This window comes from Mirounga leonina, unplaced genomic scaffold (genome assembly GCF_011800145.1).
Source record: "Mirounga leonina isolate KUSES-001 unplaced genomic scaffold, KU_Mleo_1.0 Mir_154, whole genome shotgun sequence".
Classification (NCBI taxonomy): domain Eukaryota; kingdom Metazoa; phylum Chordata; class Mammalia; order Carnivora; family Phocidae; genus Mirounga; species Mirounga leonina.
Window position 1 is genome coordinate 25199753 of NW_023270389.1, and position 14784 is coordinate 25214536.

Consider the following 14784-nt stretch of genomic DNA (forward strand, 5'->3'; position numbering starts at 1 on the left):
TGCCTACATGTTTAGAGGGCAATTATTTGCTATCCTCCCAGCTGGGTAGCCTCTGTTTGCCCCTCCATTCCATGTGCTACCCTTCTCCACCTGCTCTGTGTCCCAGCAGGCTGCCCTCTCTGGACTGTGTGGGCTGGCCCCCTGTTCACAGGTCAACAGATGGGTTTGCTCAATAGGTAAGGTCAACAGGAGGAGAAGGAGGGTGGGTACCTAGTCCCTGGCCGCCTCTCTGTGGGGCTGCAGGTCGACAGCATTGCACTTTGCTACCCAAGGTTCTACCCCTTGGTTGTGGGGACTCCCCTGTCTGATGCCCCTTCAAGGCTCAGAATGTTATGCTGGGGTCCTGCTGTTGTTAGCCCTCTGGGTGATTTCTGATACCTTGCTGTTTTCCCTTGAACCCTGTCCTCACATTAGAGATAGTCCCCTTTGAGTGACACTCGTTTCCCACCAGGACCCTGCCGGAAACATCAGCCACAGGCTGAAGATGCTCTAACCTTGTTCAGGAGGGGATTCTGATCCTTGACTCCCTGAAGAGGGAGACCCACTCCCTCCCCCAGAATGAATTCTCGCCTCCATTTTCTCCACTCTGCTGCAGAAGAATTCTTCCCCACCCCTCGCATCCAGCAGAGCACAGGCCCAGGGGGGGACGGCAGGTGCCACGGAAACTGTGGGCGGGTCCACGGAGTCCACGACTAGACACTGCTCATTCCATACTCACCAGCCGGTAGTTCCTGCCAGTCTCCTGTCTGGAAGTGTTTGCCATCACAAGACAAGGAGCAGGATGGACAGAGAGTCTGCTGATACTATCCACTTATTCCCGAGTAGGTCCAATCCATAATCACCTCCAGGAAAGTGGTGCATGGGGCCCACCCCTCACTTCTTCCTGTCTGTCATGCACAACACGGGCCCTACTCTTGACCCCAGCATTGGCCTTTGCAACTCCCTAAGACTCTCCTCCTCCCTGCCTTCTGATCACCCCATCCGCCTAAATGATCTTTTCTTGGGTCACCCTGACAGGGAGGAGCTCCACTGACCCTCCTGCTTTGCTCAGTAGCCTACTGATTGATGTGCTGGGAAGAGGGAGGCTGCCACCATCTTAAAAGCCAGGCAGATACTTCCACATACGTGCCCAGAATCTTGTTGATTTACCAAGGCTAGCCTCCAAAGAACTTCTTTTTGCATGCTCAGTTCCAAGTGTTAAGAGCAACACTGGGATGCCAGCAGGTAGCTGGTCTGGATCATTCCAGTCTGGGGCTCTTCTCTATTTCTCCAGGTCTCCCCTGGGGGGCCAAGGAGGAGTCTGGCCTGTGGCCCTGCTTCCTGGGGAGGAGTCTAATTATGGCTCTTTGGGAGGGAGAGTCCTGAAGTCTTGGCACTAGCAAGTCTTGGCATTAAGGTAGATTAGAAGGCCTGGCCTCTGTTTTCAAGCCTGACATTTGCTATTGGGTAATATTGGCAAGGGTGTTCCTTTGCAGGGTCTCACTTTTCACACCCGTAAAATGGGAATATTGGACCAGGCGATGATTGTTCAGTAATTCTAACTAGTGTTCGGGTGATGACAGTTTGGCTCCTGACATTATCAGGGGCCTGTTTGCCCGAGGTCACCATAGGGGATTTCTCTTTCCTGGGGACCGGCTGTCCTCCCGGGATGTTCTTGGCAGTCCCATGACCCACCCTGAGGTTCCTGGTCTGTGAGGCTGGCTTTGTGCCGCCTGGCTGTGAGGATCCTTGCTCGGGGATGGGGGAGGGTACTCACAATCTTCCCCGGAGTAACCGATGACAGTGTCTGGCTCAGGGCCCTTCCCAAAGTCATTTTCGGCCTGGACTCGGATCTCATAGGGCACGTAGACGGGGGTCTGCCCCACCACGTAGCGGGAGCCCCATACTGTGACGTTGTTCCACGTCTCTCGAGTTTCTCTCCGCCGCCACTTGACGATGTATCGCAGGTTGGGGCCAAAGGCGGAGGTGGCGTTCATGGGCTGAGCAGGGAGAGATTGAGGGCAGGGGTGGAGCCCAGATCCACCCACAGCCTGCACTCTTCTTCTGTGCCAGGCACCCTGCCCCGATCTGCCCAGCACTGGCCCCCTTGTGGCATTGGGAGAGCATGCCACCCTCACACTGAGTCCCCCGAAGCCCAGAGTCTTATGAATTCAGCAGCCTGTAGATTTTCTGTGACAAAGGCTTCACCTGAGACCTAGTCACTCTGACTCCCAGAGCCACCCACATTTGTAAGTGCACAGGGAGCCAAAGATTTATTTTCAACAGGACTCTCCTGTGACTGATCGGTAAGCAGAACAAAACAAGAAAATCATAGAATATTCTTTAACATTGGAGAGGGATGAGTTTTGGTTTAGCCACAGCATGCTTACTGCTAATGAACTCAAAATTCCAGAACTGGCTTAGGTTCTACCGAATCCATGCGTGACTGTCCTGTCCTGCCCAGCAGCTAAGGGTGGGTGCAACTCTGTTCTTCATTTCCTAAGGGCCTAGTCCAGGAAGCTGTCCTCTACAGAGCTGTAGACTAGGAGCGGGTCCTTGCAAGGTCCTGAAGATGAGCCCCGGTGTCTTGGATCTGGGCTCAGCCCAGCTGCCCAGGCTGCTGTGAGATTGGGCCCTCAGAAAGATGGGGACAGCCATGATCCCACACGTTGTAGCTCACTGCTTCTGTTACTCATGGTGACAGCACAGAAATGTTAATATTTCCATGGCTGAATGTGCATCTCTCAGACTTGGAATTGGTTTAGAAAAAAAGTCATTTTGAGACCACATATCCCAATTCTGGTTTGGAAAACATAGTCAGTGAGCCAAGATGAAGATGGAATTTTTTTCGGTCCTGGCCCGGAGAGAAGCTTTTACATCCTCTCGTTCATTCTTGGACTAAAAGAAAGCCTGCACTCAAAGCAGCTCGAGTGCTGGTCTCCTCTCCACCCCCAACCATCTCCAGTGGGAGGACCCCAGAACACACCAACACTAGGCACCGATGTTTAGGCTAAATCTTTTTTAGACCCCTCCTTCACCTAGAGAAGTCCATTTTCGTTTGCTGGTACTCTCTGATTTTGCCAGACTAGCTGTCTATGTTCCTCGGTCACCTCTGCTCCCATCTCCTGTCTGAAATCTTGCTCTTAGACAATGCTCCTGTTTTGTCCCTGGATGTCCAGTGCAGAGAGTGGCCTTGGGGCCTCAGGGGTGTAAAGAGCAAAAGGACTCCCAGGCGCTCAAGGCCAAGAGAGCAGGCCCATCGAGAGGTGGGCTGGGAGGGACCCTTACCGTCCACGTAATCTCCATGTTGTTCTTTCTGGTGCCTTCTCCCTTCACGTCGGCGGGATTGGACTCGGGGGCTGGAACCCAAGGGGATGCAAAGTTCAAGCCCGATGTGTGTTATGGGCACAGTGAGCAACTTCTCTCCCTTCTAGCTGACCAGCCCCTTCTGTGGCTGTCTTTCCTCAGCATTTCTCTGCACACTATCCCATAGGCAACCGAACTCATTCTGTGGTTTTCTCATGAGGAGGATGTGCCTTCCTAGCTAAGACCGAACCTCTCCCCCCTCCACCAAGCAGGGCTAATTTCTTTTGAATTTTAATCCCTCACTAGACAGCATTTATCATAAGGCATCCATACTTTGGGTGGTCCCGACAGCCAACTCAATGTGGATTAATTATCCCCTTCATGGATTATCCACTAAATAAGTTTAACACCAGACCGGTTTATCCCCAGCATTCAACATTTTGGGGGAGCAGCTCCACTCTCAATGGGCTGGTATATTTTCGGAAATCTAAACATTACCCAAGCGTGATAGGAAAAGAAATCTGCCATAACACCAGATTATATATTTCTACTACAAATCTTTGCCATAGCACTTCCCTTTAGAGCAGATGACCAAGAATTATTAAGGCTATTAGTAATAATAACCACAGTTAGCGTTGGCTGGGTGCTTACAATACGCCAAGCACCACGGGAGGTACCCAAACAGCATTTTCACACCCAAGCCTCCCGACGGCTCCGTGATGGAGGCGGTGTTGCTATCCTTCCCTGTCTCACAGCGGAGGAAGCCCAGCCTTGGAGCGGTTAAGTGACCCGCCCACGCTCGCGTGGCCAGGAACTGGGGGAACTCAGTGGGGCCTCGGGGCACCTGGGTTCAGCACGCTGGCCGTCAGCCCTCGGGTACTCACGCGCCCCGCTGGTCCGGTAGCGCTCAGAGGGGAGGCTGGGGTGGCTGCTGCCCACCTCGTTGATGGCAATGACCCGGAACTGGTAGTTGACATATGGGGACAGCCGGAGGACGGCAGAGTTGACACTGCCCGGGAACTTGGAATGGTCATGCCAGACCCCGGGCTGGAACTGGTCCTCTTCAAACTGGACGACGTAGTCTGAGTGGGCAAGGAAGACAGCGCTGTTTGGGAGCTGAGGTAGCGGAGTTCTGCGACGTACTCCCGTGTGGTTGCTGCTAGTCTTTACACTTTCCCTTGGGTGGACAAAGGCACAGGGAGAATTCCTCCCCGGATACGGAGAGGGGAACCAAGGCCTGCATGTGCTCCGTGAATAGCCTGGGGCACGCATCAGGTAAGGTGGAAGCCGGACCAGAAACCGGGGCAAGGCCTCTGGCTGCTACCACAAACCAGGCTGCCATCCATCCCTCTTTTCTGGACTGGAGTGCAGGGCCCCTGGCTGACCTGTGATGGGGCTGTTGTTATCATCCCCTGGGATCCAGGTCAGCCTCACACTCCTCTCGGCCAGGTCCGTGAGCTCCAGGTCCCGGGGTCGGTCTGGCCGTCCTGGGAGCAGAGGAAGAAGACACCACGCGGGACTCCCCAGTTAGAGCCAGCCTGTCCCTGTGCGGGCCCCAGCCTTGGACACTGCCCTATGACAGGTCCCTGACGGGCTGAGGTCGGCACCCGCAGGAACCAGCCCTGGCCTGCCTAGAAGGGTCAGCACAGGGACCAACCCATTCCCTCAGGGGGCCTAGGAAGAACAAAGAGGAGACTTCTAATTCCACCACCCCAAAAAAGCATGAAAGGATGTAGGTAGGGCACAGAGAGAACCAGGACCAACCCATCCCATTTCTGTGGCTGTTCTTAGGGGGTGAGCATTTGGAAAATGCTACCCTTTTCATGAGACCCATGCTTGCCACCTATAGGGAAGCTGGTGAGGAAGCGTGGGATTTGGTCTCATCTTCTCGGGATGATTACCTTCTACTCTATATGCCAAGGCTCTGAGGGGGCAGGAGCCCAGGGGTGTGCTTGGAGCTGAGCAAGGCAGACCGGTTAGGAGCATGGGAGGGACAGAGGCAGAGGACCAGGCCAAGGAGGACATAGGGACTTAGAGTTTCAGCGATGGACAGCAGGATAGAGGAGCCCCAGCAAGTGTCCAAACAGGGCTGGGGCAGCACCTTCGGGGGCTCCAGTCTCACTGGACTTCCTCAGTGGGTGTAAGGGCCATCCTGGCCTGGGGATAAGGCCACCTCACCTCTGCCTAGTGGGGTACACGGGATGTCTCCCCATCCCGGCTGCTTGAACCAGGTATTTCGGTACTCTGGCTGGTTACTGGGAGGATCTGGAAGGTGGGTCACGTGAGCCCACACTTGTGTATGTGTGCATGCGTGTGAAGGCAGACTGTGAAGGGGTATGCAGCAGCAGACTCGGGGAGGCTGCAAACAAGATGGGCCTGCAGGTAATCTGAAGTGAGTGGGCTTTCCCGACTGGACCCTCCATATTTCTGAGGCCAAAGCTGGGGAGAGAGAACAGGCCCCCACAAGGAAGTGGTGAGTGTGGCCAGAAGTAAGGGATGGGATGGATCGGCAGCCGAGGACTTCCGAGCCCAGCCTATGAAAGGCGCAGGAAGCCCGAGTGGGACTGTGGCAGGGCTGCGAGGTGAGGGGTGTGACCCTTGAAAGGAATCGGATTTGGCAGCGAGTGGCCTCCACACGGTACATCCTGTCCTGCAGCACCTTCCTCCTCGGACCCCACCCTCCCAGCCACCTAGAGAGGGCTTTGGCAGGGGTCCTGTGATTAGTATGAATTACCTTTGGGCAGGGCAGCCAAACGGTTAGTTGGAGTGGCCTGATCAGCTGCAAAGGTAAGACGGGTTATCCGGGTTAGCAAGTTATCCAGGGTTACAGGTGTTCTAAAAGGATGGGAGTAGGTGGCCGAGGGTTGAACAGCTGCCCTGAGCAGAGGTGTACTGGGCACAGCTTCACCTTTGCTTCCATGGAGACTCCCCCCCCCCCCGTGCTTCCTCCACGGCTGGCGGGGTGGAGGGGGGGACTTGTCTCCTTCCCATCCCAATGCCACTGTGTGCCTGGGACCACCATCCCCAGCGACCATGCACTGCCGCCACCAGAGAGACGGAGTGTACCAACGGTAATGGCAGTAGGATGCCCAGAGAGAGGACAGAGGTGATGAGGGCACAGCAGGGGATGTGCGTCCCTGGATGGGCAAGACTATCTTCCCCTGGCGTTGGGATGGCTCAGTATTTACAGTCTGGCTTAGACACGGGCAGGACATGATGGAATTAGTTTGCTAAGTGCAGAGCGCCCTATAAAATCCCATCAGGAAACAGGAGCAGGGTGGCAGGGGGAGGGAGGCTAGCCGAGGGTGCTGGCGGGACAAACTCAAAATGCAGTCTTGCTTCAACAATGGGTTCTTTTAACTGGTACAGAGGTCAAAACGATCACAAGAAGAACCCCCGTCCACCTTCCCTCTCTCGTTCACCCATCCGTTGAGGATTTGGGCGAGTTAATGGTTCCACTCAGAGGTGAGGTGCCTGGCCCACCTTGCTGGGAAAGGAGCGGCTTCCTAACCCTTAGATAGAAGCGGGGAGATCACCATGGCTGCCCAGCTCACTGGCCGCAGGCGATGGCCCGGGACCTGCCCAGGGCCCACGGCTCCTCTGGCCTTGGGAAGGGGTGGGGTGGGGGGAGTTCAGAGCACGCGTGAGCAGCGGCAGTTACCTAACACAGTAAGGGAGGCCTTGGCCAGGTCCTGGTCCAGCTCAGTGCTGGCAACGCAGGTGTAACTGCCCTGGTCCCGCTCGGCCACACCGAAGATGGTCAGGGAGTCGTCTTCCTTCTTCATCCTGCAAGGGCACCAGGGAAGGGCTGGGAGGAAGGCGAGCGGGCCGACAGTGGGGGGGGCGGGGGGGTGCTCTGGGCACTGCCTGCTTTCTCCCTGGAGTGGGGATGGCGAGTGAGAGGGCAGCCACAGCCCCTGACAGGGGCCACGAGGCTCCCTCCCAGTGGTTCGAGAGAGGCACGGTCTTCACTGTTACCTGGAGCACTGTGGTGCTTGACGGAGGGGAAAAGGCAAGTGGGTGAAGCAGAAGCGGCTCCGACTCTGTTCGCTGTCCTCAAACTCCCTAGTGTCTATCCTCTGTGCCTTTCTTATGCTGCACTCCCCTCCCAAATCAGGGCACAGTGCGGTCCACCGCCCGAAAGGCAGGCTGGTGTCCCTCCTCTTCCCCTACTTCCAGCTTCCCCTTTAGCCCAGGCCAGTCTGTGCCACCCAGGCTCAGGCCAGGTGTCCTGGGCTCCTTTGAACTGTCTCTTGTGGAGGGGGGTGGGCACCATAGAGCAGGGTGGGCTGCGAAAGCTGTGGGCACCCACTGAGTGCACGGATGCCTGTGTCTGCCTGCAGGGTGCACCCCTGGAAAAGCCAGATGAGCGTGCAAACAGCTGCTCCCTGTGCCGCCCTCAGGGCCCTGCACCACCAGCCCCTGAGACGTGAGGGGCTACGACAAAGAGCCCTGTGGAGGGAAAGGCTCGGACCAGCCCTCCCCATCACTGACTGCACATTAGAGACACCTGTCGGAACTTTTAGACACTACAGGTGCCTCCCCTCGCCCCACATCACTTAAATCTGGACAAGGGAGGCCGGTGCGGTCTAGTAGAAGCATCCCAGGTGCCTCTCGGCTGAGATGCCCCACGGACACCCTGGTGGCCGGCAGCTCGGGTCGGCCCTGCCCTCTGCTGGAGAACAGGGGCACTGCAAGCGGGGCTGAGGCCGGAGGGCCAAGGGGACCCGGCAGCCGGAAGAGGAAGGGAGGACGAGTGCTCAGGGAGGAAAGGGGTGAGGGGAGAGGGGGAGAGAAGTGAGGGAAGAGAGAAAGGAGTGGGAAAAAGAGGAGAGGGAGCGAGGAGAGAAGGAGAGAGGCAGGGAGCACGCAGGGTGGGGGAGCTGCTGGTGCTGCCGCCACCTCCGCAGCAGCTCCTGGGGGACACGCGTGATGCAGGCTCCCTGTCCCCGGGTTCCCTCGGTGTGTCACCGAGGACAAGCGGGAAGCAAACGGGCCCAGACTCGCGCCTGGAAGAGAGAAGGAAGGAGCAGAAACCTGTTTCCAATGTAGAGAGGCTCGTCGTCCTTCAGCCAGGAGACTGCGAGCTTCAGGGAGGGGTCGTGCTTCACCCGACACTCCAGCTGCACCGTGGTGCCCCGCTTGACCACCTGGTCCTCAGGCATCCGGTAGATCCTGGTGGGGTCTGTGGAGAAGCCGAGGGAGCTCATCATTGGCATGGCCTCTGCCCACCACCCCACGTGGCCACACGGCGTGATGCACGTTAGACGGACCACGGAAGGTGGCAGAAAGAACACTCAGTTATATGAATGGTGGCGGGGCGGGTGTGGGCGATTCTAAGGAGGAAACAATCCCCAAGTCCTTTCTCTCTGGCTTGGGAATCTATGATGCCCTTCCTGGGCTGGTAGTGGGGTGTGGGTGGGGTCTCAGACTTCCCTTTCCAATCCCACGTGGACCGGGCTCCCAGCACCCAGGCCAGCCGGAAGCCCTGTGAGGACACGGAGGCCCACGGGGAGGGCCCCATTAGCGGTGCGTTTTCAAAGGGAATGGCACGCAGGAATCACTTTGAGGAGATGGCTTCCTCGGCTGTCCCACCCCGCACTCTGCCTACCAAACTCTCCTTTACCTTTGACCTCCAGGCGGACCTGGTTTTCAGCTTTGCCCAGGATGTTGGTGGCGACACAGGTGTAGATGCCTTGGTCCTCTTTGCGGATCATCTTGATTTCCAGACTGCCGTTCTCATAGACGTGGTAGTTACCACCATCCAGGTTACTTCCCTGCCCGTTCTTAAACCTCACAACAGAGCAGCAGAACACACAGCACACTGAGACAGGACCGGCCCCCTCGAGCAGGGGTCTGCCTCCCGCTGCTGGGTGGCCCTGGCAAGTCTCTGGCCCTCTCTGGGCTTCGGTTTTCGTCTCTGCACAGTAAGGGGGCTGACCTCGATGATCAGGCAACTTTCTCCCAGTTTCGACCCTATAAGGTTACCTGGTCTTGCTGAATACCTATTTTGGGCCGGAGGGGAATGAGGACTCCCGGGGGTGGGGCTGGTCTCCTGGAACTTACCATCGGAGTGTGGGGATGGGGGACCCAAAGAACGGGCAGTCAAGCCGTGTCCGGTTGTACAGGATCACCCTAATGAGCTGGTTCCGGGGTGACAGCATCCGGGGCGGCACGTCTGCAATTCCCGGAGAACAGACCTTGGCTGGGGGGCCTACCTCCTCCAGTCCCCCCCGACCCAGGTCTTCCACGTGCCCTGGCAGCACGGTAGCTTTCCAAGCGCCCCGTCCCTTCCCCCATCAACCTCCCTCCTTTAAGAAGCCTCCCAGGGTTAGGGGAGGGAAGAGGAAGCTCACCCGTCTGCCTTCAACCTACCCTGCGTGCAATCCAGCTTTTGCAAAAGGTCTCCCCAGATTACCTAGCAGGTTCTGAAGCTGCCCCTCCACAGCCCCAAGGCATCTCTGAGCGGCCCCCGCCCTCTCCCTGATCTAGGAGTGACCCTAGTACTCAGAACCACTTCCTACCCTAGGGCCACCGAGAACACAGGCAGAGTTGGCCTGGATATGCGGAGGGGGTGAGACAGGCCCCTCCCCCTCATCTGGAGACGTGACCCTAGCATGGAACTAACCGTCTGCACACCCAGCTCCATGGATCTGACGTTCCCTCCCCTCCCCGGCAAATTCATCTTCAGGCTCCATGCTTTCTCCGTCCCACGCTCTCCTACCCCTCCCAGCCTGGCTGACCTCCCCACGACAGGAGCAAGCCCCAGGGAGGCTCACCCAGCACGCTGACGAAGGCGTTGGCCAGCAGGTAGCCGTGCTCGTTGGAGGTGTTGCACTGGTACACAGCCCTGCTGCTGATCTGGGTGTCCCGGAAGATGATGGTGTCCCCAGCCACCTCGCGGTTTGGGTTGGGTGGTGCCGCTACAGACGGGAAAGACGCCCCTCGTGAGAAACGGGCAGGGTGGGGTGGAGGGCACTTGGGGCTCTGGCCAGGGCTCCCTAAGACAACTGGAGTGCTGTGGAAGCAGCCGCTCTGGGTGGCTCCCAGGAGACCCGGCTTCTGGCTCTACCGCTGCCCAGCTGTGTGGCTCCAGGCCCATCCTCAAACCTACTGGGGTTTGTTTCTCAGTCTGCCCAATGGGACTGTGAGTCCCTGCTGGACCTATGTAACAGCCAGGCAGGTGTGGTTGAGAGCATAAGCTGTGGAAACAGAAAGGGGTTTGCATTCCAACCACATCACCTGCCAGGGTCATTCAGCTCCTCTAAACTCCAGCATCCTTGTGTGCAGAATGGGGATGACATATCACCTTGCAGGGTGCTTATGAGGATAACCTGAGATTTTAATGCATGTCTAAAGTCATCAGCAGAGGCCCGGCACACACTGATTACTATTGTTGTTATTACTTTAATCCACTGTGTCTATACTTAAAGGTTTTGAAAAGGACAAAGGAATATACAACTGGATGAGACCCACCACCTTCCCATCCTCGGAGCAGAGCATTCTTCAAACATTCACAGAGTTAGACCCATAAGCCAATGCCTGTTGAAACTGAATGAGTCCTTACATTTGCCAAAGCTACCTGATTGTCCCAAGAGATGTGTCCTAAACTGAGAGACGATATTTCCTCCCACAGCTCTCCCAGCATGGATGGCTTGGGATGCAGAGAGCAGAGGCTGGGGAGTGGCTGTGGGGTCTCAGTCCTGTTCACACGTCAATCTGGGACTGGGACAAATCAATAAACCTGGGCCTCATTTCCCACATCTGTCAAGTGGGGGAGAATTACTCCCATCCTCCTCCCACTCCGAGGAGCTTTATTAAAAGAATGACGAGCGGTATAAATAAAGTTTTCTGGAAATGTAAAGAATCGCCACTTTTTTCATCTTTCACCGGAAGGTGGCTTTCCTCTGTAAGGTTTCTGGACTGAGCCAGGTGACTTGGTTTGGATGGTCTGTGAACACATCCAGGATCGCTCAGACCAATAGCAGCAGTGGGCAGAGGACCACCTTGGGTCTGGTCCCCGAGGCGCCACTCCACAGATAGCAAGTCTGAGCCCGGAACTGGGGAATCAGCAGGAGGTAAATGAAGATGAGGGCAGCATCCTTATCACCCATCCCCAAGTCCCCACTCAGCAAAAAGGCACGAAGAAGTCCGCGCCAGCAACTTCAATGCCTCCTTCCCCGGCAATTCTCATGGAGCCAACTTTCTTCTCAGCCACTTCCCTAAAGTGACAGGTGATCTTTCCAGGGCCGAGGCTCAGCTGCAAGTCCTGAGCACCATTTATTCAGTGGCGCTGTGGAGTCTGGGCCTTTGTCGGCCTTGTTGCCAAAGTGCTGTTAGGACAGGGAGAACAGCAGAGGGCAGGCAACGTCCGTATCTCTGCTTGTGCCCAGGGCAAGGACACGGACTGGGAGGGAGACCGTGTAGGTGTATGGTATTCTCACAGACACCCACAAGGACATTTTATAAAGTAAATGCAACTGGAGAGACTACGATGGGAAAACCTGACTGAGAGCCCTGGCCAGAGGGGCCCTGGAGTCACCTACTCCAGCCAGCGGGCAGGACTCAATTTCCCCACATCTGGGCACACCCAGTAACTGCATCAGTGCATCTCTGCTCTCATAGGGAAGTTCTTCCTTCTATCCAGCCTGGCTCTCATTTTGCCCTCAGCAGAGAGTGGGGCCTGGGTTACTGAGCTCTGTTCTACCTTCCACGCCCCACCCCCACTCAGAGGCCGGCTCTTCACAGACCTTGAACTGGGCTGCGTGGTTGTTTAGGGCAGAAAGCAAGATTCAAGAAAAACCCAAGGGAGTTTTATGCTCCCTAAATATGAGGACATAAGCATAGATTTCCTGTTCTCACACACAAATGAGGCAGGTTTCCTGCCTCTTGAGATGTCCAAAGAGCTGGGCTGTTCCAGAAGCAGTGGCCAAGGGGCTATTCTTTAACCTCATTCTGGTACAACTGGGGCTGGCCCATAGGGATAGGGATCTGGAGCCTCTGACAGGAGACGCAGCAGAGTCAGGTGGGACAATGGCTTGTTACTTACATTGCAGAGGTTCCCCATTTACCATCCACTGGACAGTGGGCTTGGGGTTCCCATTGGCTCGACACACCAGTCTCCCGTCCTCGCCAGGAGCCAGGATAAGGTTCTTGGGTTCGTCCAGCCAGTAGGGAGCAGCTGGAAGACAAGCAGAGTGCAGGCAGCCGAGTTAGATGGCTCGGGGCGGGCGGAGACAGCAGACCGGCTCCCGCTAGGAAGACAAGAGCCCCTGAGTGCCAGCTCCAGGCCCTCACCAGCTGCCCGGGACTCATCCTCGCGGGATGACTCCGTCCAGCCTCCCTTTGGCTGGCCTGGCACCACGGGGGCTGCCCGCTCTATTTTGAGTTCACAGAACAAGAGTTCTAAACTGGGGCTGCTCGTTAGACTCCTCTGAAGAGCTTTTAACAAACATGGACACTGCGGCCCGTCTTAGGCCTACTAAGTCAGAATCCTCAGGGGAGGCTGGGGCAGTGGATGCTTTTAGAGCCCCACAGGTGTCCACGATGGGCACCCAAAGGCAACAGCTGATGCATTGGTAAAGAGCACCCGGGGCTGGCCCCTCTGTATTCCGTTGCTATTGCTGTGACATCAGACCATTTAGAAAAAGGCCTCATAGTCATTCTTAGGCACTGGGTTTGGTTAGAGCAGAGCTGGCTATCCCTTCCAATTGTGAATATGTGTATATGTGGATTTTTTTTTTTTTCCTGAGAAGTTCCTATGGATCAGATTCTCAAAGATCTTGATACCCCCAAAAAGGTTAAGAACCCCTGGTTTGAGTGTAGTGCCGAAACCAAAGTCATAAGGTCAATGGAGCATGCTCTTCGAAAGTTCTTGCACTCTTGGTATCAGACCTCATTGTCCCCATCATCTGGTCAGCCCCAGGCTGAGAAGGGACAGGTGTACCCCACCACCCACGGCCAGGACTCATAACGGCACGTGCTCTATTGCCTGCAACAGCTCACAGGGGCCATCTGCGCTGCAGAGGGAGGGAAGTGATTTTAAAAAAAAATAATTTGTGCCATGATAACTCCCCATTTTTAAGAAAGAACCATGCACAAATACACAGACAGCACAGGGCTAAGACGACACACCGTGAACAGGAATGCAAAATGGAAGAAAGAAAAGGCGCTGCGTGAAATCCGAATGGCCCATGGGGGTACATTCACCTGCGGAGGGAGCCCCAGGCACCACAGAGAGGTGGGGGATGGTCAGGGTGGATCTCCTTCCCCTCATACCCACGGTGCGTGCGTGCGCGCACACACACACTCACACACACACACTCACACACACACTCACACACACACTCACATCCAGAGGGTGACACTATCCCTGGCAGGTCACCTTGGCCACTAACCCGTGTGTTATCGGCTCTCCCCTACTCCCCCTGCCCCTCCCCCACCCACAGAGGGAAAGGTGGTCGTGGCGTGTAGGGCTGGCAAAATCATCATAATGAGAAATACACACAACGTACCCTTTACTCTCACCGAGATCGTGTGCCGGATGCTGCCCATCTTGTTGGAGGCCAGGCAGAAATACTCCCCAGAGTCTTCCTCGGAGACGTTGGTGATACGGAGAGCCTTGTTAAAGTTCTCAAACTTGGCCTTGTCAGATGGGAGGTCCCCACCCTTCTTGTACCATGCGATGTCTGGTGTTGGGCTGGGACAGAGACCGAGCAGGAAACAGGGATTAGCACCAACTGCGGCCCTGCTCTTCTTCTACAGAGCCCTGGACACCCGGGCGTCCTTGAAGTGTAGGTGCAACCAGAAGGACCCACGTCCTCTGAGAGAGGCCCTCTCCTGTACACAGGGGATGCTTGGCCATAGAGCCCCGAGGGGCTGTTGTAAAGTCACACGGGGTGTGAACACATGTGCGGGATGCCTACCTGTCTCCCTTCCTGGTCTGTTACCCATAAAAGAGACAGCCAGAGTGGGATGGGAATGATGATGCTTTGCAAAGGCCTTGCTAGGGGCTGTCTGTGCCTCTTTTTGCCTCCCCACACTGTGGCAAGAAGAGAGCCTGCGCAAATTCCCAGCCCCATCCTCCCGGGGAGGGACCAGAGTGGGGGTGCAAGCTGTACGTACACCCCGGAGGCGATGCACTCCAGCAAGAGATCCATGCCACGCAGCACCATCTGACTGCTCGCCGTGCCCTGGGGATACATGAAGCTGGGTGTTCTTTCTGCAACTCCTCGCGCTGAAATAGGATAGAAGACGCTCTCATGAGCCTCCTGCCCAGAGCTGACCCAGCTAGGCCCAAGCAGTCAGGCCAGGAAGAAGTGTCATCACGCCCCCTATTTACCCCCTTACCCTCAGAGGCACCAAGTCCCAGACCCTCCCAGCTGAAACCGCCCCCCCCCCCACCAGGGCCAGGGCATCATTAAGAGAGGTGTGTTAGGAAGCGCGGGGCTCCCCGGCCCCATTGGCACATGTGTGTGAGCAGCTCTAAGATCTGAAAGG

At 56.3% G+C, this 14784-nt stretch overlaps 1 protein-coding gene across 8 annotated transcripts in view; it reads right to left on the reverse strand.

Moving 5' to 3' along the window:
• The window catches only part of NFASC (neurofascin), a 181656-nt gene that overhangs the window by 36086 nt on the left and 130786 nt on the right, over nucleotides 1–14784 (reverse strand). For 4 of the 8 annotated variants that reach the window (XM_035010237.1, XM_035010236.1, XM_035010234.1 and 1 more), the window contains 13 exons: nucleotides 14410–14521; nucleotides 13800–13984; nucleotides 12335–12466; nucleotides 10065–10208; nucleotides 9352–9463; nucleotides 8912–9078; nucleotides 8323–8470; nucleotides 6947–7071; nucleotides 6020–6064; nucleotides 4671–4772; nucleotides 4170–4367; nucleotides 3268–3338; nucleotides 1757–1979 (listed from right to left, as the gene is read on the reverse strand). In XM_035010237.1, the coding sequence (XP_034866128.1) occupies nucleotides 1757–1979; nucleotides 3268–3338; nucleotides 4170–4367; nucleotides 4671–4772; nucleotides 6020–6064; nucleotides 6947–7071; nucleotides 8323–8470; nucleotides 8912–9078; nucleotides 9352–9463; nucleotides 10065–10208; nucleotides 12335–12466; nucleotides 13800–13984; nucleotides 14410–14521 (1764 nt within the window). The remainder of the gene's footprint in view (nucleotides 1–1756; nucleotides 1980–3267; nucleotides 3339–4169; nucleotides 4368–4670; nucleotides 4773–6019; nucleotides 6065–6946; nucleotides 7072–8322; nucleotides 8471–8911; nucleotides 9079–9351; nucleotides 9464–10064; nucleotides 10209–12334; nucleotides 12467–13799; nucleotides 13985–14409; nucleotides 14522–14784) is intronic. The other 4 variants (XM_035010233.1, XM_035010235.1, XM_035010232.1 and 1 more) reach the window with 1 other exon arrangement.